This window comes from Equus caballus, chromosome 5 (assembly GCF_041296265.1).
Source record: "Equus caballus isolate H_3958 breed thoroughbred chromosome 5, TB-T2T, whole genome shotgun sequence".
In the NCBI taxonomy this organism is placed as follows: Eukaryota; Metazoa; Chordata; class Mammalia; order Perissodactyla; family Equidae; genus Equus; species Equus caballus.
Window position 1 is genome coordinate 23,248,442 of NC_091688.1, and position 18,040 is coordinate 23,266,481.

The 18,040-nt window shown below is 50.7% G+C and overlaps 1 protein-coding gene across 1 annotated transcript; it reads left to right on the plus strand.

The window, feature by feature from the left end:
• Positions 1-454: 454 nt before the first annotated feature.
• On the plus strand, positions 455-12,212 carry BATF3 (basic leucine zipper ATF-like transcription factor 3). The gene is made up of 3 exons (XM_023640749.2): positions 455-690; positions 3,393-3,497; positions 11,729-12,212. Exons 1-3 carry the CDS (start codon positions 613-615, stop codon positions 11,912-11,914), a joined length of 369 nt encoding a protein of 122 aa, XP_023496517.2. The 5' UTR covers positions 455-612; the 3' UTR covers positions 11,915-12,212.
• Positions 12,213-18,040: the final 5,828 nt, after the last annotated feature.

An 18,040-nucleotide genomic window follows, 5' to 3' on the forward strand; every position in this document is an offset into this window, starting at 1 on the left:
AGGAGGCGGGGCTGATGCTCAGGAACATGCTGTGATGGGACCCGGGGGAAAAAACCACCAACCCCAAACCACCCACTTGTGTTTCTCAACCTGAGTTCTCCGAGAGCGGCTGAAAGACCCCAAAAGCTGCGCCGCGCCTCCCTAACCCGCGCCCGCCCCAGCGTCGCCTCTTGTGGGTGGGCTTCGCGTTCTCTCCAGGGTTTCGGAGCCACCACGTGACTTCCACGAAGAGTGGGGCCCCAGCGGAAAGCCGCGACAGGGGTGGGATTTGGGACCCCGAAGTGTGGCGAAAGGGCGGGGAGAGGAGGAAATGAAGCGGGGGTGGGAGAAGGAGGGGGCGGGGCAGACTTGGGGACGGGAAGGACCGCGGGCCCGGACCGGGGGGTGGGGAAACCCGGGCGACGCGCAGGGGCCGCACGCGCCGGGAGAGCGGGAAGCCCGGGGGGCGGGGCGGGGCAGAGGGCGGGTGGCCGACAGGTGCGGGGGCGCGAGGATGCTGGCGGCGGGAGAGCGCCGGTAGGCAGCGCCCCGCGTGCAGGGCGCGGCGGGCCGCGCGGCCGCTCCTCCGCGAGGCTGCGCGGCGGGGCGGGCCTGGCCGGAGTAGCGCCCGGCATGTCGCAAGGGCTCCCGGCCGCCGGCAGCGTCCTGCAGAGGAGCGTCGCGGCACCCGGGAACCAGCCGCACCCGCAGGTAGTGAACTAGAGGCTCGGGGAGGACCGCAGGGATGCGGGGGGGAGGGCGCCGGGGGGCACGAGGGGCTGGGTGCTGGGTTCCCGGGTGGTGAGCGCTGAGGGCGGGGTTGGAGGGCGCTGCGGGAGCCAGAGACCAGCGGGAACGGGGGCGCGAGGACGGTCTAGGGGCCCGGGCGCACGCACAGTGCCCGCGGTGTCCGGGATGGTGACCCAGCTCCTGCGCCCCGGGACGAGGAGAGACTGGAGGGAGCCGACGCCTGGGTGGGCCGGGCACAGTCCACGCTCCCCTGCACGTGTTGTCTGCGCTGCCCCGGGTGTCGCGCCATCCTTTCGCCGCCGCCTGCTGCCATCTCACTGCCGGCGCGCGTGGCCCTTCCGGCCGCTTCGAGGGGGGGCCAGGACGCGGAGAAGGGAAATTCAGCCCGAAGGGGCAGCTGGTGGCCAGGAACTCCCAAATCTACCTTCCTCCGGCTGCCGCCCGAATGGGGAACTCGGGACCGATCAGCCTGGGGTGCAGGGTAGGGGCTGCAGTGGCCGGACTCCACCCCTCCGAACCCCCTGCGCTGGTGGAAACCCCTCGCCCGCATCCAGGCCTGCGCTGTCCCTGGCAGCATTTCCAACTGCGTCCTCTGAGACAAGGTTGCCCGCAGGAACAGCCGTCCGAGAACATCCCACTCAGCTGCTTTGAGATGGAGTCCTTTTTTTCGTCGTTAATGCCCTTCTTCCCATCTCGGTGCCTGGTCCATAGTGTCATCGGGTGACGCTAGAGAGTCACACAGATCTGAGTTTGGGCCTCGAATTTGCCATACGCAGGATGAGTAGCCTTGGGCAATTTGCTTAACCTCTCTGAGCCTCAGTTTCCCCACCTGTAAAATGAATATAATATCAACCTCTCATGATTTTTATGAGGACTGATTGAGATATGGTTAATAATATCTTAATCCCCGCTTCCTGTCTTCATTAAATGTTTCTGCTGTGCTGTCAGGTGTGACCATATGCTGTGATCAGTCCAGTTTAGCGTCAGCTCCCAGAGAGCAGGATGCCGGCTGCTTCCTTGTGTCCTGTGACTTTCTGATTATGAACAGAGAGGCGTCATTTGGTGACAGGCACTATGGGGGACTCCATAAAAAGTAGTCACAACCTCAACAGAGGTTATTGAAGGCATACAAGGTGCTAGGAGCTTGAGGATAAAATCTCATTTTCTCTTCTGCCAGGCCCAAGCATTAGGCTGTTAGAATGCTCCCCACAGAGACTACTGACTGTTTGTTCAGGGGGTGTGGATCTGCAGCGCCCAGGACAGTGCCTGGCACATGGCGGGGACTCAGTTAGTACTTACTGAAAGAATGAATGAATCATACAATAAATGAGAAAATTGAAAATTCAGAGAATTGAAGCTGCATCCCCAAGGCCATGTGACAGTAGAGACAAAACCAGGAGCTGTGCATTTCTACGGCTAAAGTTCTGCCCTCCACACCACATTTCCCCGCTGTGGTATTCTGGTTATGTTTCTGAAGATGTCTTTGCCTCTGAAGGGCTACATTTTAACACCTTGTGTCTGTTCCCTTACACGCTGTCTCCAGGCCTCTTCTATTTATGTTATTGCTGTATATGTTATTTATTCTTCTCCTTTTCCAGCTTTATATTCTTGCATATGCTGAAAATTCTTTACCTGCTGTAACTTGGGGAGATGATATGTGTCCTTATTTGGAATACAAGACCAGATAAAATGATAACTGAAAATACCCATTATTTTATGTTATCAGTATTTGCTTTCCATTAATATGAATAATTGAGTAGCTTTCCTGTATTTGTATCCCACTAACCTCTGGGCTTTTAAACTCTTTAAAGGTAGAATTTGCACCCCCGACCCCTTAGTATCTTCTCACAGGGTTCTGGAAGCAAATACTGCTGTACTGCTCCATTTGCTATAACCGAATGAAGTGTTTTTAGCGTGGTAGGTGTATTTTTCTGCCTGTGTGTTTCAGGATAACTCATGAGGGATTTGGCTAGGTTTGGTTAAATCTCATAGATGGCTAAGAGCTTTCAAGACACATCATAAACTTGCTCTCTGATTCGCTCTGACCTGTGAAAGAAAATGCCAGTCAAGCATTGTTGAAATGAGCGTATTGTCTGTGGTGTTTAAGGTCATTTGGTGTGTTGGTAGCGTTATGTGGTTGCAGTTAGTCACGTGTAATCGTGGTTTGTGAACAGTATCAAAAGTACCTGTTTGTGTGTGGTGGTGTGAGGCCTGGCACATAGTTCCAGAGAACCCGTGCCTTCTGCCTTTCCCCTTCTCAGATGAACACTGACACCACAGCTCTTCCAGGCACACACCCTGTGGGGTGGAGTTTTATGAACGTTGGTTTGGAGTCCAACAGACCTGAGTTCCACTTCCCATTAGCTGTGATACCTGGAGCAAGTTCCTTAACGTCGCCGAGTTTCTTATTCCTCATCTTTTAAATGGTGGTCACCCCACACACTTCTCAAGGTGGTTGCGGGGATTAAGAGCTCAGCACAGCCATGGCACGTGGTGAGTGCTCCTTAACAATGGGCTACTGTTCTCCCACTGATGTAGCAACAAGCACCCTGTGACTACAAATAAGATGGGGAAGCTGGATGAGCAAGGCTGAGCGAAGAGAGGGCAGAGAAGGGTGAGGCGAGGGGCCTCAGCGTCACACCTGACCGAACACTTTCCCCCAGAGCCCTGAGGATGATGACAGGAAGGTCCGAAGGAGAGAAAAAAACCGAGTTGCTGCTCAGAGAAGTCGGAAGAAGCAGACCCAGAAGGCCGACAAACTCCACGAGGTGAGACTGTGGTTGGGGCAGAGCCACGTTAGGGCCACAGAGAGGAGCCGTCTTCCACCCTCGCACTGTGGTGGTGGCCCTGAGGTCACATCCTGGTCATCAGCCATTGGGCCACATGCGCGTCTAATTCTGCTGTGTGCTTCCAGCCCAGCGTTCTGATTCTTCATTCACTGGCACCTTCCTTTCTCCCTCCCACGCAGGTTGTGTCTCACGCTCGAGTTTCTTTCATCATAAATCAAAACAAAACGAGACCGCCTCTGATCCTTATTCCCTTTCAAGCTGGTGCCTCATTTCTTTTCATCCCTCACTTTCCTGCCCCTTAAAAAGAGACCTGCTGTCTCCATGTCCTCAGTTCTCCTTTATTCCCCAATCCTTTGTGATTTTGTTTCCGCTCCCCTCTCCCTACCCAGTGTGCACACACACATGCACACACATACTCTCTTCCTATAGCAGCTGCTCTCACTGAGGCCACTAGTGCCTGGCACTGCTTGATCCAGGGGCTTCTTTTTAGTCTCAGCATCCTTGACCTTTCTGAAACATTTGACACCATTGTCCCTCCCCTTCTTGAAACCTCCTTTCAAGGTCTTTAGCTTCTAAAAGACCACATTTCCTACTTCCCCTGACCCTCTTAACCACTTTTTTTTCTCAGTTTCTTTGTTAGCTTTTCTAACTGTCTGTTTTCTTAAATGTTGGTGTTGACCAGGGTTTCAGACTTGGCCCTTTTCTCTTCTCACCCAGGAAGATTTGATCTGTTCTCCCAATATCAGCTCCCAACATTGATTACTCTCAGGTAGGCATTGCTTACTCCAGGCAATGCCTCTGTCCTGGGCCCTAGACCCTGTATCTCCAGTGTCTGCTTAGATGTCTCCCAGTGGGTCTGCTGCGGGCTCCTTGCATGCAACAGAGGCATCGTGGAGTGTCTGCTTACCCTGAGACTTTCTCTTCTCACTGCCTTCAAATTGTAGTTAATGGAGCTACCCATCTTTCTTATCATCCAAATCAGGAACCTGGGATTTATCCTAAACTCTTCCATTTCCCTTGACCCCTATGCATAATCCCACATAATCTCACAGCCAGCACATGGGAACTGCTCCATATCAGGACCTGGCATCCAAGGGTCTGTCCAAGGAATTGGTGACAGTCCCATGCTCTTGTCTTTGCACAAGTTTGGTGTGAACAGTTAAGGATTTTCATCTAGGTCTCTCCTGCCACGCTTTCTTGTCATGGATTGTCTCAGCAAGGCCAGTCTGGGAGCGTTGACGGCATAGGAGATTCTGCGATGTTATGCAGGGGCAGGACAATCACTGAAAACCCTTTAACAATGAACAGAGAACAGATTTAGGATGCACAAACTCTGAGGAGAGGTGACCCACTGATAGAAACTCATAGCATGGGCTAGGTTATAAATGTCAGATTCTTTCCTGGAAGTAGGAAGGCTGGGCCCTAGAAAGGGACTGGGGTATTCAGACTAGGGTCAGGGAAGATCCTCCCCAGCCTTTATTAGTTCTGTAAAATGTCCACAGGAAAGTTATGATGCCCCCTGCCTCCTTTCTTCCTTCCCCCTTGCTCCTGAGGCAATCCTAGTTCTAGCTTCACGGTCCCGAATAACCCTCAGAGAGCAAGTTTCTTGCTGCTCACACTTAGTGTGTGGCCCTGGTTCAAACCTCACGTGCCAGCTGGACAGCCAGGGGCTTTCCTCTCATGAAGCTTCTAGTCAAGCCAGGTGCATTAACATCAAGAAACACTAGAGGATACTTCGTTGTAAGTGCCGAGTGACTGTGTGTAGAGGTGACTGAATGACTTGGACAAGGTCTTTCACGGAGCAAGATCTAGTAGATTCATTCCACAAATATTTATTAAGCACTGCCGTGGGCACAGCATTATCATAGGTCACAAAGAGGAGTAAACTCTCATTCCTGTCCTTGGGAAGCATAGGAGTTCCTGAGGAAGACAGATTCATTTCCTATGGCTGCTGTAACAAATTATGACCAATTTGGTGGTTTAACAACAACACAAACTCATTATCTTACAGTTTTGGAGGTCAGGTGTCTGATGGGTCTCCCTGGGCTCAAATCAAGGTGTTGACAGGGCTACGTTCCTTATGGAGGCTCTGGAGAAGGATCTTTTCTTGGTTTTTCCAGCTTCCAGAGGCTTATGTGTTCTTTGGCTTGTAATCTTCTCCCATCTTCAAAGCCAGCCTTGGTCAGTTGAGTCTTTCTCTTGCTGCATTACCCTAACACTATTTCCATTGTCACACATCCTTCTCTGACTCCTGACTCCTTCTTTCACTTATAAGGACCCTTGTGATTACATTGGGTTCACCTGCACCATCCAGGATAATCTCCTCGCATAAGGTTCTTAACTTCATCACATCTGCAAAGTCCCTTTTGCCGTGTAAGGTAACATATTCACAGGATCCAGAGATTGCATGTAGACATCTTTGAGGGCTGTTATTCCACCTACTACAGAAGGTAATATGAATACTACAGGGTCAGAAAAGACCAGTCTCTCTTAATTTCTGTCATTGTTGGGTTTGATAACCAAATGAACCAGGTGCCCGGGAAACTTGGGGGTGGGGTGCCCCATTTACTCCTGCCGAATCCCTCTGAGATGTGTGAAGGGCCTAAGATGAAGGGCCCTTCTGTAGGGTTCCTAGCCTGTTCTGCTGTCTAGAGACATGACTAATTATGCCAAGTGCCTCTTCCAGAAATGGGGCTGATTGAGCTGAAGCCCAGTCCCTCTGGGAAAAAACACTCCCTTCTTCTCTTTCTCTGTGGAGCTAGAACAATGGATCAGGATCTTGCACCACTGGCAGATCACCTCAGCAAGGCCAGTTTTGTTGAGAAACACAGTGTCAAGGAGGCCAGGACAGTGGCTCCATCCAGATACAGACCTCAAAGCTGTGGCCCACACCTTTACTGTCACTAGCTACACACAAGTGTCATTGGTCACAAGATTGTGTGAGGGAGCAGGTGGCTGGCTCAGGAAAACGGAAATACATGTAGTGGAAGAAGAACATCATCTCTGGACTGAAGGGCACCACACGAATCATCCCTTCCCTGTTAATTCCTTGCCTCCTTCCAGAAGGGCATCATAGTTATGGGGATCTATGTTCTGTATGGCCAACATACTAAAAAAAAAAAAAAATAGTAAACACAGGGAAAAAAAGTGGCTATTTTTCAAACTTTGAAAAAATCTCCATATTGAGAGTGGGTATCTGGTTAAAAAATGTGGTGAGGAATAATTTTACTGTGCTCTGGTGAGTTGAGGACAGAGCACCTGGCACACTGTTGTGGGTCACAGCAGAAAGCCCCTTGGGCCCCCTGGTTGCTCCCAGGCCACATCTAGGATGGGGAAAGCGGAGAGCTGGTCATAGTACATGGAAACTTCCTCAAGCCCAGAGTGAGGCCAGCTAATTGGGAGACACCCAAGGGCTCAGAAAATGGCCACCTGATAGCCATGGCTGCCTGCTTCTCCCTGGGGAGATGAAGCCATCAAAAGAGCTTTGAGTGAGGCCTCTATCCCACAGATTCATCTGTCCCATACTGTAGGGTAGTGTTGCTAAATATCTCAAAGTACCTCAAGATTTTTGTTTGCCTTTCTTGAATACCATGAAGGGGAATATTTAGAGCAAGGGCCTTGTTTAAAATTCCCACCTTTCTCTCCTACCCACCTTGTTCACTCACCCCAGCTATTCCTGAGCCTCTCTCACCTCCAACACCCTGAAAAACCTCCTCCAGTGTCAGCTCTTGGAAGTCTCCCGGCTGCCTCCCTTTCCTCCCAGTTCTCCAACTCCAGAGCCAGAGGAGCTGTCCATCAAGACGGGGCCTCCCGGGAGGGCAGCGCTGGGGGAGGGCCGAGTGGGCCAAGCCAGAGAGGCTGAGCTCACTCTCCAGTCTGAGTTTCCCCTCAGGGCAGTGGTTCTTGGACGTTGGACTGCAGTGATGAGAAGCGGTTGCTAATGAGTATCTGTGTACCTCAGTGTTCACGGTGACTTTTCAAATCATCCCTTCAAAGCGCTTACACCTCTCATGGGGATTTTGACCCCTATTCATCTCTGAACATTAGGCACACGCCTGAGTCCACGTTCACAAATGGGAGCCCAAGGGAACAGTCCAGGTCTTTAGACAAGCTCAGCAGTGGCTCAGAAGTGGGTCAGACTGGTTTGAGCCAGGCACCCCAAGGTGTAAGACTGAGAAAGAATTTTGAGTCAGAAAAGGAAAGAAGCGATGCCATCCTCGGGAGCCCCAAATGTCACAAACTGACAAACTTCTTGGGCAATATGGTTGTGGGTGTTGCCACGGTGTTTTCAGACATTGCATATTCTCAGAGAATGCTTCATGTCAGGCCCCACTTGGTTTAGAAACTGATGATGACACTAATTTGTACAGCCCTTGCTGGTGACACAATTTTTCTGCTGGGAAGTGTATTAGCTGAAGGCTTGGGAATAGGCTTATTGTAAAATCCTGAGCTCTTACAGCCCTTGGCTTCTGGTAACCACCATGGGGAAATTTGGGCCCAGATACTGCCAAGCAAGAGCAGAATTGCTGTCACGGCATGAGAGTTGCAGTTGACCTTGAAATCAGCAATCATGTCCCAAGTCTGCATGACCTTGGAAAAGTCACTGTACCTCTCAGGATTTCAGTTTTCTCGCTGGTGAAAAGGGGTCTGCGTGTGGCTGTGACCTCCTGATGGCCTTTGCCTCCCTCTCATTTCTTTCCCCACTTAGTTCTCATGTCTGGTTCCTGGTACCCACATTAGCTTCTTTACCAGTCTTTGATCTTTTCCTCTGCCTCAGAGGCATCCTGGACCCTGAATCCTCCCAGACAGCCCCTCATCCCTGGATCAACCTCTCTTAAATGCCCCGATCAGGGCTTCTCAACACTGGCATTGTTGACATGTGGGGCCGGACAATTCCTTGTTGTGGGGGGCTGTCCTGTGCTCTGTAGGATGCTGAGCAGCATCCCTGGCCTCAGCCCACCAGATGCAGTAGCATTGCCTTTCACTGTTGTCATAATCCTAACTGTCTCCAGACGCTCCAGATGTCCCCTGCAGACTGCCCAATCACCTGAGTTGAGAATCACTGTCCTAGACAGGTTAATATCTGAGGCAGAACCGAGATTTGCAGTGATTCCATCACCTCTAATTTTTGGGTCTCTATTTTGTGACTCTGTCCTGGAAAATACCCAGAGCAGGCAGCAGGGTAACCTCAAACGTCCTGGGGCAGAGGATTCGAAACCCAGCAAGATTTGGGCTAACCTGATCATCTCTTCGGAAATCACAAAAGGTCTAGTGGCCGCTGCTTATTTTTCCCAGGTGTTAAGTCCAGATCATTTCTTCTCGGTGTGGAGTGGGTCTTCCTCGTTCCCCTCTGCTCCCTCTCAGTGTTCTCTCACCTCCCCTTCCTCTCCTCCCAGCTCCTCCTTGTATTTTCGTTGAACTGGTCTCACCTGAAGGAGATTTCGACTTCTCTCCTTTTTATTCCTCAGCTCGATAAAAGTCCCTCAGCAGATTGATGAGTAAAACTTAAATTCCAGGAGAGAAAGTCCCTACAGAGAAGGCCGACGAGGGGCCTACTGGGTGACCTGTGCCAGCAGCCCGGGGCCTCTCTGAACTGGGGTTTGGGGAAAGCATGGTCCCTTGGGAAGGCTTTAGGCTACATGGCCCTCATGGAGTCCAGAGATAAAGCTCAGAAGCTCACAGTGGCTTGCCACACAATTCAGTAAATACAGAAAGGCAGTCTGGAACATTCTGCCACAGGAAGAGAATTTCCTATTCTTTGGAATCCAATTGACATGTTAGCTCATTGGAACCATTCAAATCTATTCTCCCTTTTCCTTGGAGGTGAAGAGCATTTCCAGTTGCAGGGTGGGGAGTGTGTGTGTGTGTACGCGCTACACAGAGCTTCAGCCTCTCTCACTCCTCTGCCGCAGGCGGGCTTCCTGTGCTGCCTAGGCCTCCAGCCCTATCCTTCCATGCAGACCCTCCCCTTGCCCCTGGAGGGCTTGTTGCTGGTTTGTAGGTGGAATTGTGACTCTGGGACTAGAGCTTGTCAGAGGCTGGAGGAAAGCATTAGGAGTTGGGATGCTCGGCCTGGAGGAGGGCTGCAGGCAGAATGGGGCCAGCGCACTCCTGATGCCAGATTGACCCAGGATGGTCTGCGTGGAGAAGCTGGGAGCCCTGCTGCCTTGGAGGGTATTCCACACCACCCCGAGAGCCTACTGAGGCATTGGGGGGTGGGGAGGCAGAGGCAGAGGCAAGGCTCAGATGGCCTCTGAAGAGCCCCTTGTTCTGAGACAGAGGAAGGTGCCTGGAGGATAGATGCACATAGAGGCTGGCACTGGGGCCTGTCAGGCGGAGGTACAGGAGAGGGTAGCAGAGGCCCCTAGGTCCTATGTATTTCTGATCTTTGGGGAGAGACCTTATTTAATATAAGTAAGATAGAATATGATACCAGACAGTTTAGAACACAGAATGAGAGATGGGGTTCCATCAGGTGCTATGATCAGGGAAGCCTTCTTGGAGGTGGTGGGCTTGAGCTGGGCCCACACAGAAAAGAAGGAAGGCAGTTCAGTTGAGGAGAACAGCATTAGCAAAAGGGCAGAGTTGAGAATTTGCTTGTGCCTTCAGGGCCTGTAAGAAGATCAGACTTTTTTGGTGATATTTCTTAAACAATACCAGTAAGAGAAAAGATGTAATGGATAATAAGCGTGGGTCCCTAATTCCGGAAATGCGTGGTGTGCATGGTACAACAAAGCCTAACCATGTGAATCAATCTAAAAATGATTGAAAACAACATTTCAGCAAGGTTTAAATGAGATTGTCACTTTAAGAGGGTCTCTATTGGTGTACCAGAGGGCTCTGCTCTTGGCCAGGTATTGTAGAACTTATTAATGACTTGGATGAAGAGAAAGAAGACCTGCTTATCAAGTTAGTGCACAGCTTATAGCTGTGTGGTATCACTAATCCATGAGCTGACACAATCAAGACTCGAAAAGATTTTGCTGGGCTGGAAGATGCCTAAGCAAACAGGGTGGAATTCAGTAGAGTGTAAAGCCTGCCCTTAAGCTTCGAAACATCCATCATAGTCCAAGTACAGACAGGGAAGCAGCAGGTGCAGACGAAGCTTGCACTTCTCTGCAAGCTCAGGGAAAATCCCCAGAGCGAGGTGGCTGTGGGCTTGGGTGCAGAGCCCACACATCTGTCGTCTGCACAGTCAGGCCATCCCCGGGATCATGCGCTACGTTTTGGGAATGATATTTTCTCAGAGCTCCGGGCAAATTGGAGCATGTGTTGGGGATGGCTTCCGTGAGGGCAAAGGGACCAGAGGTCCTAAAACCCAAGGAACTCAGAGGACCTGAGACAGCTGAGCTCAGAGGACACCTAAAGGGAGGTGGTATGGGCCTGTCTCCTAATGTTTCAAGAACTGTGATGTCGAAAAGTATTCATTTACTCTATGTGGTCCATAACTGGAAGCAAGCCCAACAGGTGGGTTTGAAGGAGAGAGATTTTGGATTAGTACAAAGAGGAGCTTTCTAGGAGAGCAGCTCAGAAATGGCAAGGACTGTCCTTTCAAGGAGAGTGTGCCCAGCATGAGTTGGATGTTGGAGCTAAAATTACATAGGGAAGGTTTCTGCATTGTGCGGCTTGGACTAAGGGGTTTCCATGATCCCTTCCAGTTCTAAGGCTCTATAAACTCTGATATAGTGGAAGCTTAACAGATGAATGTTGGAGCAAAATCAAGGCGAGGGGTATTTTCATTCATTTACTCAGCACTCCACAAATGTTTGTTATATGTTCTAGGCACTGTTCCAAGAGCTGGGGTTGTGGCAGAGACCTTTAGAAAGCAGAACAGCAGTGGGAGGAGGGGGAGCTGACTGCAGAGGGGACGCGGGAACTTTTCAGCGATGGAAACGTTCTATGTCTTGATCAATAGAGTTGTTTACGTTCGTCAAAACTCATTGAATTATACACTTAAAGTAGATCTGTTTTATCTAAATTACACCTCAATAAAGTTGATTCGAAAATCAAAGTCCTCATGAACCTTTTCATCCTGGCGGGAGGAGAGAGGCATTAAGCAAAGGCACACGTGAGTGGCGGAGGCGGGCACGGTGGACCGGAAGGCTTTCCTGGGAAGGAGACAAGCATCTCGGCCCTGGTGAGATGTGCCGGGAGGACAGAGGAAGGGAATGTGGTTTCAGAAACAGTTTTGCCCATTCTGTCTTCCCCAGGAGTATGAGTGCCTGGAGCAAGAAAACACAGTGCTGCGGAGAGAGATCGGGAAGCTGACGGAGGAGCTGAAGCACCTGAGTGAGGCGCTGAAGGAGCACGAGAAGATGTGCCCGCTGCTGCTGTGCCCTATGAACTTTGTGCCCGTGCCTCGGCCGGACCCCGTGGCCGGCTGCCTGCCCCGATGAAGCCCAAGGACCGTCCTCCTCCGCCCAGCAAGGAACCTTGGTCTTTTCCACACCCTTACATCTATGTATAGGGGGACCTGTGGCAGGGCCACCTCCTCGGAGCTCCGGCCGTGTCCTCAGCTGACTGGGCTCAGCCGGACGCTCCCGCAGGCGCCTGACTCTCAGAGCCTTGAGCGGATCCAGGGAGGGTGACCACCCTCAGGAGTCGCTTCTCATCCACTTTGGCAGCTAGTAGGTTCCGCTGTTATGCAGAATCACTTCCTCTAGAATTTGGATAATAAAGATGGTTGTTATCATCTCTCCTTTTGCCAAGTTCTTGGAATTTAGAGGCACAATACATTCCCTCTTCCTGAAGAGGTCATCTTCTGTGTTTTTGCTTCTCATAGGTCTTGCTTACCCCTCCTCGTCGTCTCCCCTCATTCATCTTTGGGGGACTGCAGAGCAAAGGCCCATGGGACTTCCCTGCCACCCCAGCTGGGTCTCGAAGGGGCATACTGGGAGTGACTTGTTCTTTCCTTTGTTTTTTTAAGATTGGCCCTGAGCTAACATCTGTTGCCAATCTTTTCTTTTTTTTCTTCTTTTTCTCCTCAAAGCCCCCTCAGTACATAGTTGTATATTCTGGTCCTTCCAGTTCTACCATGTGGGATGCCGCCTCAGCATGGCTTGATGAACGGTGCTAGGTCCGCGCCCAGGATCCGAACCTGCGAAACCCTGGGCTACCGAATCGGAGCACAAACTTAACCACTGGGCCACCCGGCCAGCGCCTGTGCTTGTCTTATGCTTTGCGTAGCCCTCCATCTTGGTCAATTCTCCCACCCATACTGGACCATCATAGAAGATTTTCGATTCCAGGCTGGTTTTCCCAACTGCTGTGTACACTCCCGGGTCACCTCCCCATTCCATAAGTAGGCATAGGATCAGGGGACAAATTTTCTTTATATTAGTCTGAAGCACAATTGAATGGGGGAATCTGTCTCCTTGTTTAAACAAACATTTGGGTAGATGAGGAGAGGAGAGCAATTTCCTTTCAAAAGTCCCATCCAACTGTATTCTTTAAGGAAAAGCAGAACCAAGCCAAGTTGATGGTGGCCCCAGCGAGAAAAGCAGAATGGGAGAGCACTCCCCATTCCTCTCCAATTCTCTTTTTCCTTGGAACAAAGGAGTTCTGGAGGGTGGAGCCATCGCATCCTAAAGGAAACAAGAAACGGGAACAGAAAGGAAAAGTGCTTTGTTGTAAATGTACATGTTAAAAAAGAAGAAAGGAAAAAATAAAGAAATAGAATGCAGCCCCTCCCAGGGGTGATGGAATTGCTTTTGGCTACTCCCACAAGCCTCCTGTTGAAGGCTCCCTCTGCCTGCCAGAGCTCTGCCTGGTCCCTAACTCTGCAGGCTGACGGGGGCAAGATTTCCCTCCTGTGAGGCATTGAGGCATCGGAAGGCCGCTGCTAGAGAGCAGGGCTAATGCCTGCAGGCAGTATGAAGCCAAAGCTTCCAGAATGCAGCCGCCTGGGGGGGGGAGGGGGCGGGGGGATGGTGGAATTATATAGCACAAGAGACTTTATTTTTTTGAGGAAGATGAGCCCTGAGCTAACTCTTTTTGCTGAGGAAGACTGGCCCTGAGCTAACATCTGTGCCCATCTTCCTCTACTTTATACGTGGGACGCCTACCACAGCATAGCTTTTGCCAAGTGGTCCATACCTGGGATCCGGGCCAGCAAACCCTGGGCCACTGAGAAGCGGAACGTGCAAACTTAACTGCTGCGCCACCGGGCCGGCCCCCTGCACGAGAGACTTTAAAATCATCCAGCCTGACTCCTTCACTTTGCAGATGAGAGGTGCATCAGGGGCAAGAGAGTTGCTCAAGGTCATCCATGGGCCCATAGCAGAACCAGGTTGCCACCCCAGGTGGTCTGACTCGTGATCTGCTGTAGAATTGATAGCCAGGCTGAAGCCGTGCCACAGGGGGAGTTACGACAGGGTCCTGCTCAGCTGACGTCTAAATGTGGCATGACCCCCTGTCAGCACCTCACAAGGCTGGCCAGGACTGCACGGTCCAGACGAGCAGACCGTCCATGAAGGCTAGACTCAGAGCCACGTTCCAGAGGCTTGGGTGGCTGTGAGTATGAACACACAACGTGTGTGCCTCATACCTGCAGGCATCGTGCTGCTGTCGTCTTTCAACCCCAGCACTTCTGTCCCCAAAGGGAGCGCTTTGCACTCTGGCTGAGTCTCCGCCTGATCCTGCAGTACTTCCGTGTTCTCCTGGCTTCAGACCTCTCTAACTGTCCTGACTGCTCATCTGTCTGACACTTAATGTCACTGCTGTTCATCTGGCTGCTCCCCCACTCCACTGCTAATCACAGGGTGTCCATGCCTGCTGGCCCCCCTGGCCTGAGCCCCCTGGCTCCACACAATAATTCAGGGAACACCCTCCCATTTAGGTGCTCTGTGCCCCCTTTCTTGGAGTCCCCCTGGATCCTCTACTCTGGCTGGGAGTCTCCGGAGGAGGGGTCCATGGAGGGTGATGGGGCGGGCTGTGTCTTGGAGATGATAGTGTATCATTTTCTGCCACAGTCTGCAGACCAGACCTCAAACACAGAGCGTCATCCAGCTATAGGGAGGCTGGGAAATGAAATTAACCATGTGCCCAGGAGGTGGAGGAACTGGGTTTGGTGAATATCTGTCAGTGTCTGCCATAAGAAGACCTGGCTTTTGCTCCCACTGTCTCACTGAAATGGTCCCTTAGAGGGGATGTCCCCAGTAAGCCCCAGATGCTAAACCAAATGGGCGAGTCTCAGGTTTTATCTTCCTCTGCTTCCCAACAGCCTATGACACTGGCTTCTGCTTGTCTTCCTCTCTCTACTGCTTCTCAGTATAAAGGGGCTCCTCTTCTTGGGGCCTCAGTCCTCACCTATCCCTGGGCTGATAGCTCCCACATCTGTGCCTGGAATCCAGCTCTCTCTCCTGAGGGCAGACTTGTCTACAGTTGCCCATCACGTGTCTCTGAGAGGACATCTCACAAGCATATCCCACTTACCATGTTCAAAGCTGTGCTCAAATCTCATTGTATGCCCTTCAAACATGCTTCCAATCTGTTTTTACCTGTTTAATAAGGGGCTCCATCATCCACCTGCACAGCATCATATTTGACTCCTCCAAGCCCTTCAGTTCTTCTTCTCAAAAATCTTGCAGATCCAGCCACTTGGCTCCAATGTGCTAATTGCCTTATCTGCTATCAAGCACTCTATTCAGATTAGCTGCTCATCACAAGGGGTTTCCTCCATAAACTGTGTATTCATTGAGGTTGAGCTCACGTTTAGGGAGAGTTAGGCCTCCACTTTTGATGTCAAAACAGTACATTTGGAGTCAGGGAACCAAAACTAGGGTAGCCCAGGGTGGTGAGTCATGGTGCTGGGGCCAAGAGAACTGGAGACGTGACGAGAGTTCTGAAAATCAAATGTACCCTGTGCCTGGCTGCTAAGAACATTCTTATCAAGATTCTAGTAACATGAGGGGCTGTCTCAGCTCCCCAACTCCTACTCTGAAAAAGTAGAAATTCTGTGTAAATCTGAGAAACTATATTATTCCTGGAGGGACAACCGTGTGAATACAATGGCAACAGTTTGCGTACAACCAGGCAATGCAGATCCCTAGCAACTTGTCTGCATTAAGTCTGAGAGTGACTGTTTTTTGGGCTGAGGGGAGGAAGGCAGGCTGAGAAAGGAAGGCCCCTTCGGCATAGAAAGTGTCAAAGACGAGGAAGCCCTTCCTTCCCACCCACGCAGCCACACCACTTCCTGTCCGCAATCCCGCCCGGTATTGCACCAGCCCAGCCTTGAAACCTGGGGTTTCCATCACTGCACCAGGCCCCAATTTTGGCCCCAAATTTTGGTTGAGAATGATGACTCTCACGGTCAGGAAAGCGAGACACCCAAAAGCCCCTCTCCTCTTTCCCATCAATACTAGGGTTTCCACAGTCCTGGTGTACTTACCCAGGCTGCGGGCCCTGCCCTAGCAGGAGCTAGAAGAAAAGGGGCAGCCCCAAATGTCACTGACACATCTTCCCTCTCATGATATCCAGGAAGTCCTGACAGAGTCATCCATGCTACGGCAAGAAGGCTTGTCACAGAATGCCAGGGAGCAGAAAGAAGGAAGAATGGAGAGGAGGAAGGAAGGGAAGGAGAAAGAGAAGGAAAAAAGGAGAGGGAAGGAGGAAGGGAAGAGAGTGATGGGGATCCTTGAGCTCTGAACTAAACCGTCCCTGCTTCTGGGGAAGTTACACTGAATCCCCAGGAGGGTATGCTGTTGGAAGCCCCCTAATAATGACACATAACTTGAGGTGTCAGAGTGGAGCTGGCCAAGGCCAGAGTCTCTGAAAACTGCTCTATGGTTGGAGTCAAGGGACCGTTCCTCAATTGCCCACTTGGAAATTGACCACCTTGATGAAATTGTCCCCTCCATCTATTCGGGAACACAAGAGATCAATGTAGTCACCACTGTTGCCATGGACATCGTCACCGTTAGCATGACCCACAGTGAAAGTCTGTATTCAGCATGTGCCAGTGTGTTTGGCATGACATGCTTGAAGAACTGGTGTCCTAAGTCTGGGGCTGTGTTCAGGGCAGACTTTGCCCCTGGAGACAGCTCACCTGCTCATTTGAGTGTTCTAGCATGACCTTTTCTGGTACGATATTCTTAAGAAGATCAGAAACGTCATCACAGATCAGACCAAAGGCCACAAGCCCAGAAGTCCAACACAACACGGGGGAAGCATGAGGGAGAGTCCGGTGTTTGCATTCTAAGACACCATCCCGAAAGGCCAGAGTTGTTCTTGGAACTTCCCTGATTTTCCTTAATAACACACTATTTATCTATCCATCCACTTATCCAGACTCTTCTTGAACTGGGTTAAGTTCTCAGTCACCTTGTGCCGGGCATCAGCTTCTGCCCCGCTCTGAAACCACCCTCAGCGCTATCTGAATCCAGGGTGACTCGTCCATGAGCCGAGCAGGTGCCCTCGCCCGGGGGCATGGAGAGTGGGCCTGTTTTCCCAGCATCCCTGTGCTCACCGAGCTTCCTCAACAGCCTTTCCTCTAACCCAGTGGCAAGGCAAAAAAGTACCTTCCAAAATGTCACAAACCCACAGGGCTCAATTCGCCAGGCAGTACTTTTTGATATTGAGAAAGTAAAAGAGTTGGAGAAACAGCAGTGGTGGCCAGCTCCTGACGCAAAAGAAGGGAAAGAACCAGGGCCGGCCCGGTGGCACAGCAGTTAAGTCCGCACGTTCCGCTTTGGGGGCCCGGGGTTCTCCGGTTTGGATCCCGGGTGCGGACATGGCACTGCTTGGCAAGCCATGCTGTGGTAGGCATCCCACGTATGAAGTAGAGGAAGATGGACATGGATGTGAGCTCAGGGCCAGTCTTCCTCAGAAAAAGAGGAGGATTGGCAGCAGTTAGCTCAGGGCTAATCTTCCTCAAAAAAAAAAAAAAAAAAAAAAAGGAAGGTAAAGAACCAATGAATGCACCGCACTGCAGTTCTTGAACTGTTGCAGTGAAATTGCGAATTATTAGTTAATTATTACTAAAGTTTATTTGTAGTTACTTATTTTAATTAATTTATTATTGCATACACCAATACATTTATTTGTGAAAATAATTAATGAAATATTTATTTAAAAGTAATAAGATAATTATTAATAATTATTATTACTAACTTATGAATTAGCTATTGTCAAAAGAATTAGTAGTTAAGTACCCATTGTGTGTATGGGGGTGTGGGCAGGACCAGCAAGGGAAAGATGCTCCCTGCACACATCCTAAAGGGCTGCCTTATCATACAACTTCTGAAATCTCACCGTCAGACCTCAGTTTGAGCAGAGGAAAATCTAATGATTTTCTCCATCTGGTTCAAACGGAATACCTCTGCTTAGATTGTACGTAACTACAGGACAGGAATCATGTTTTATCTATCCATATATTCCTGGTTGCTTAACAAGGGGCCTAGCACATGGTAAGCACTAAAAATATCCGTTTGAACAATTGATTGAATGAACGGCTCCTCCTTGCCTAAGCCCTCAACCTCATTCCAGCTCCCAGTGGGGGATCAGAATTGGCCACCCCAAAATGT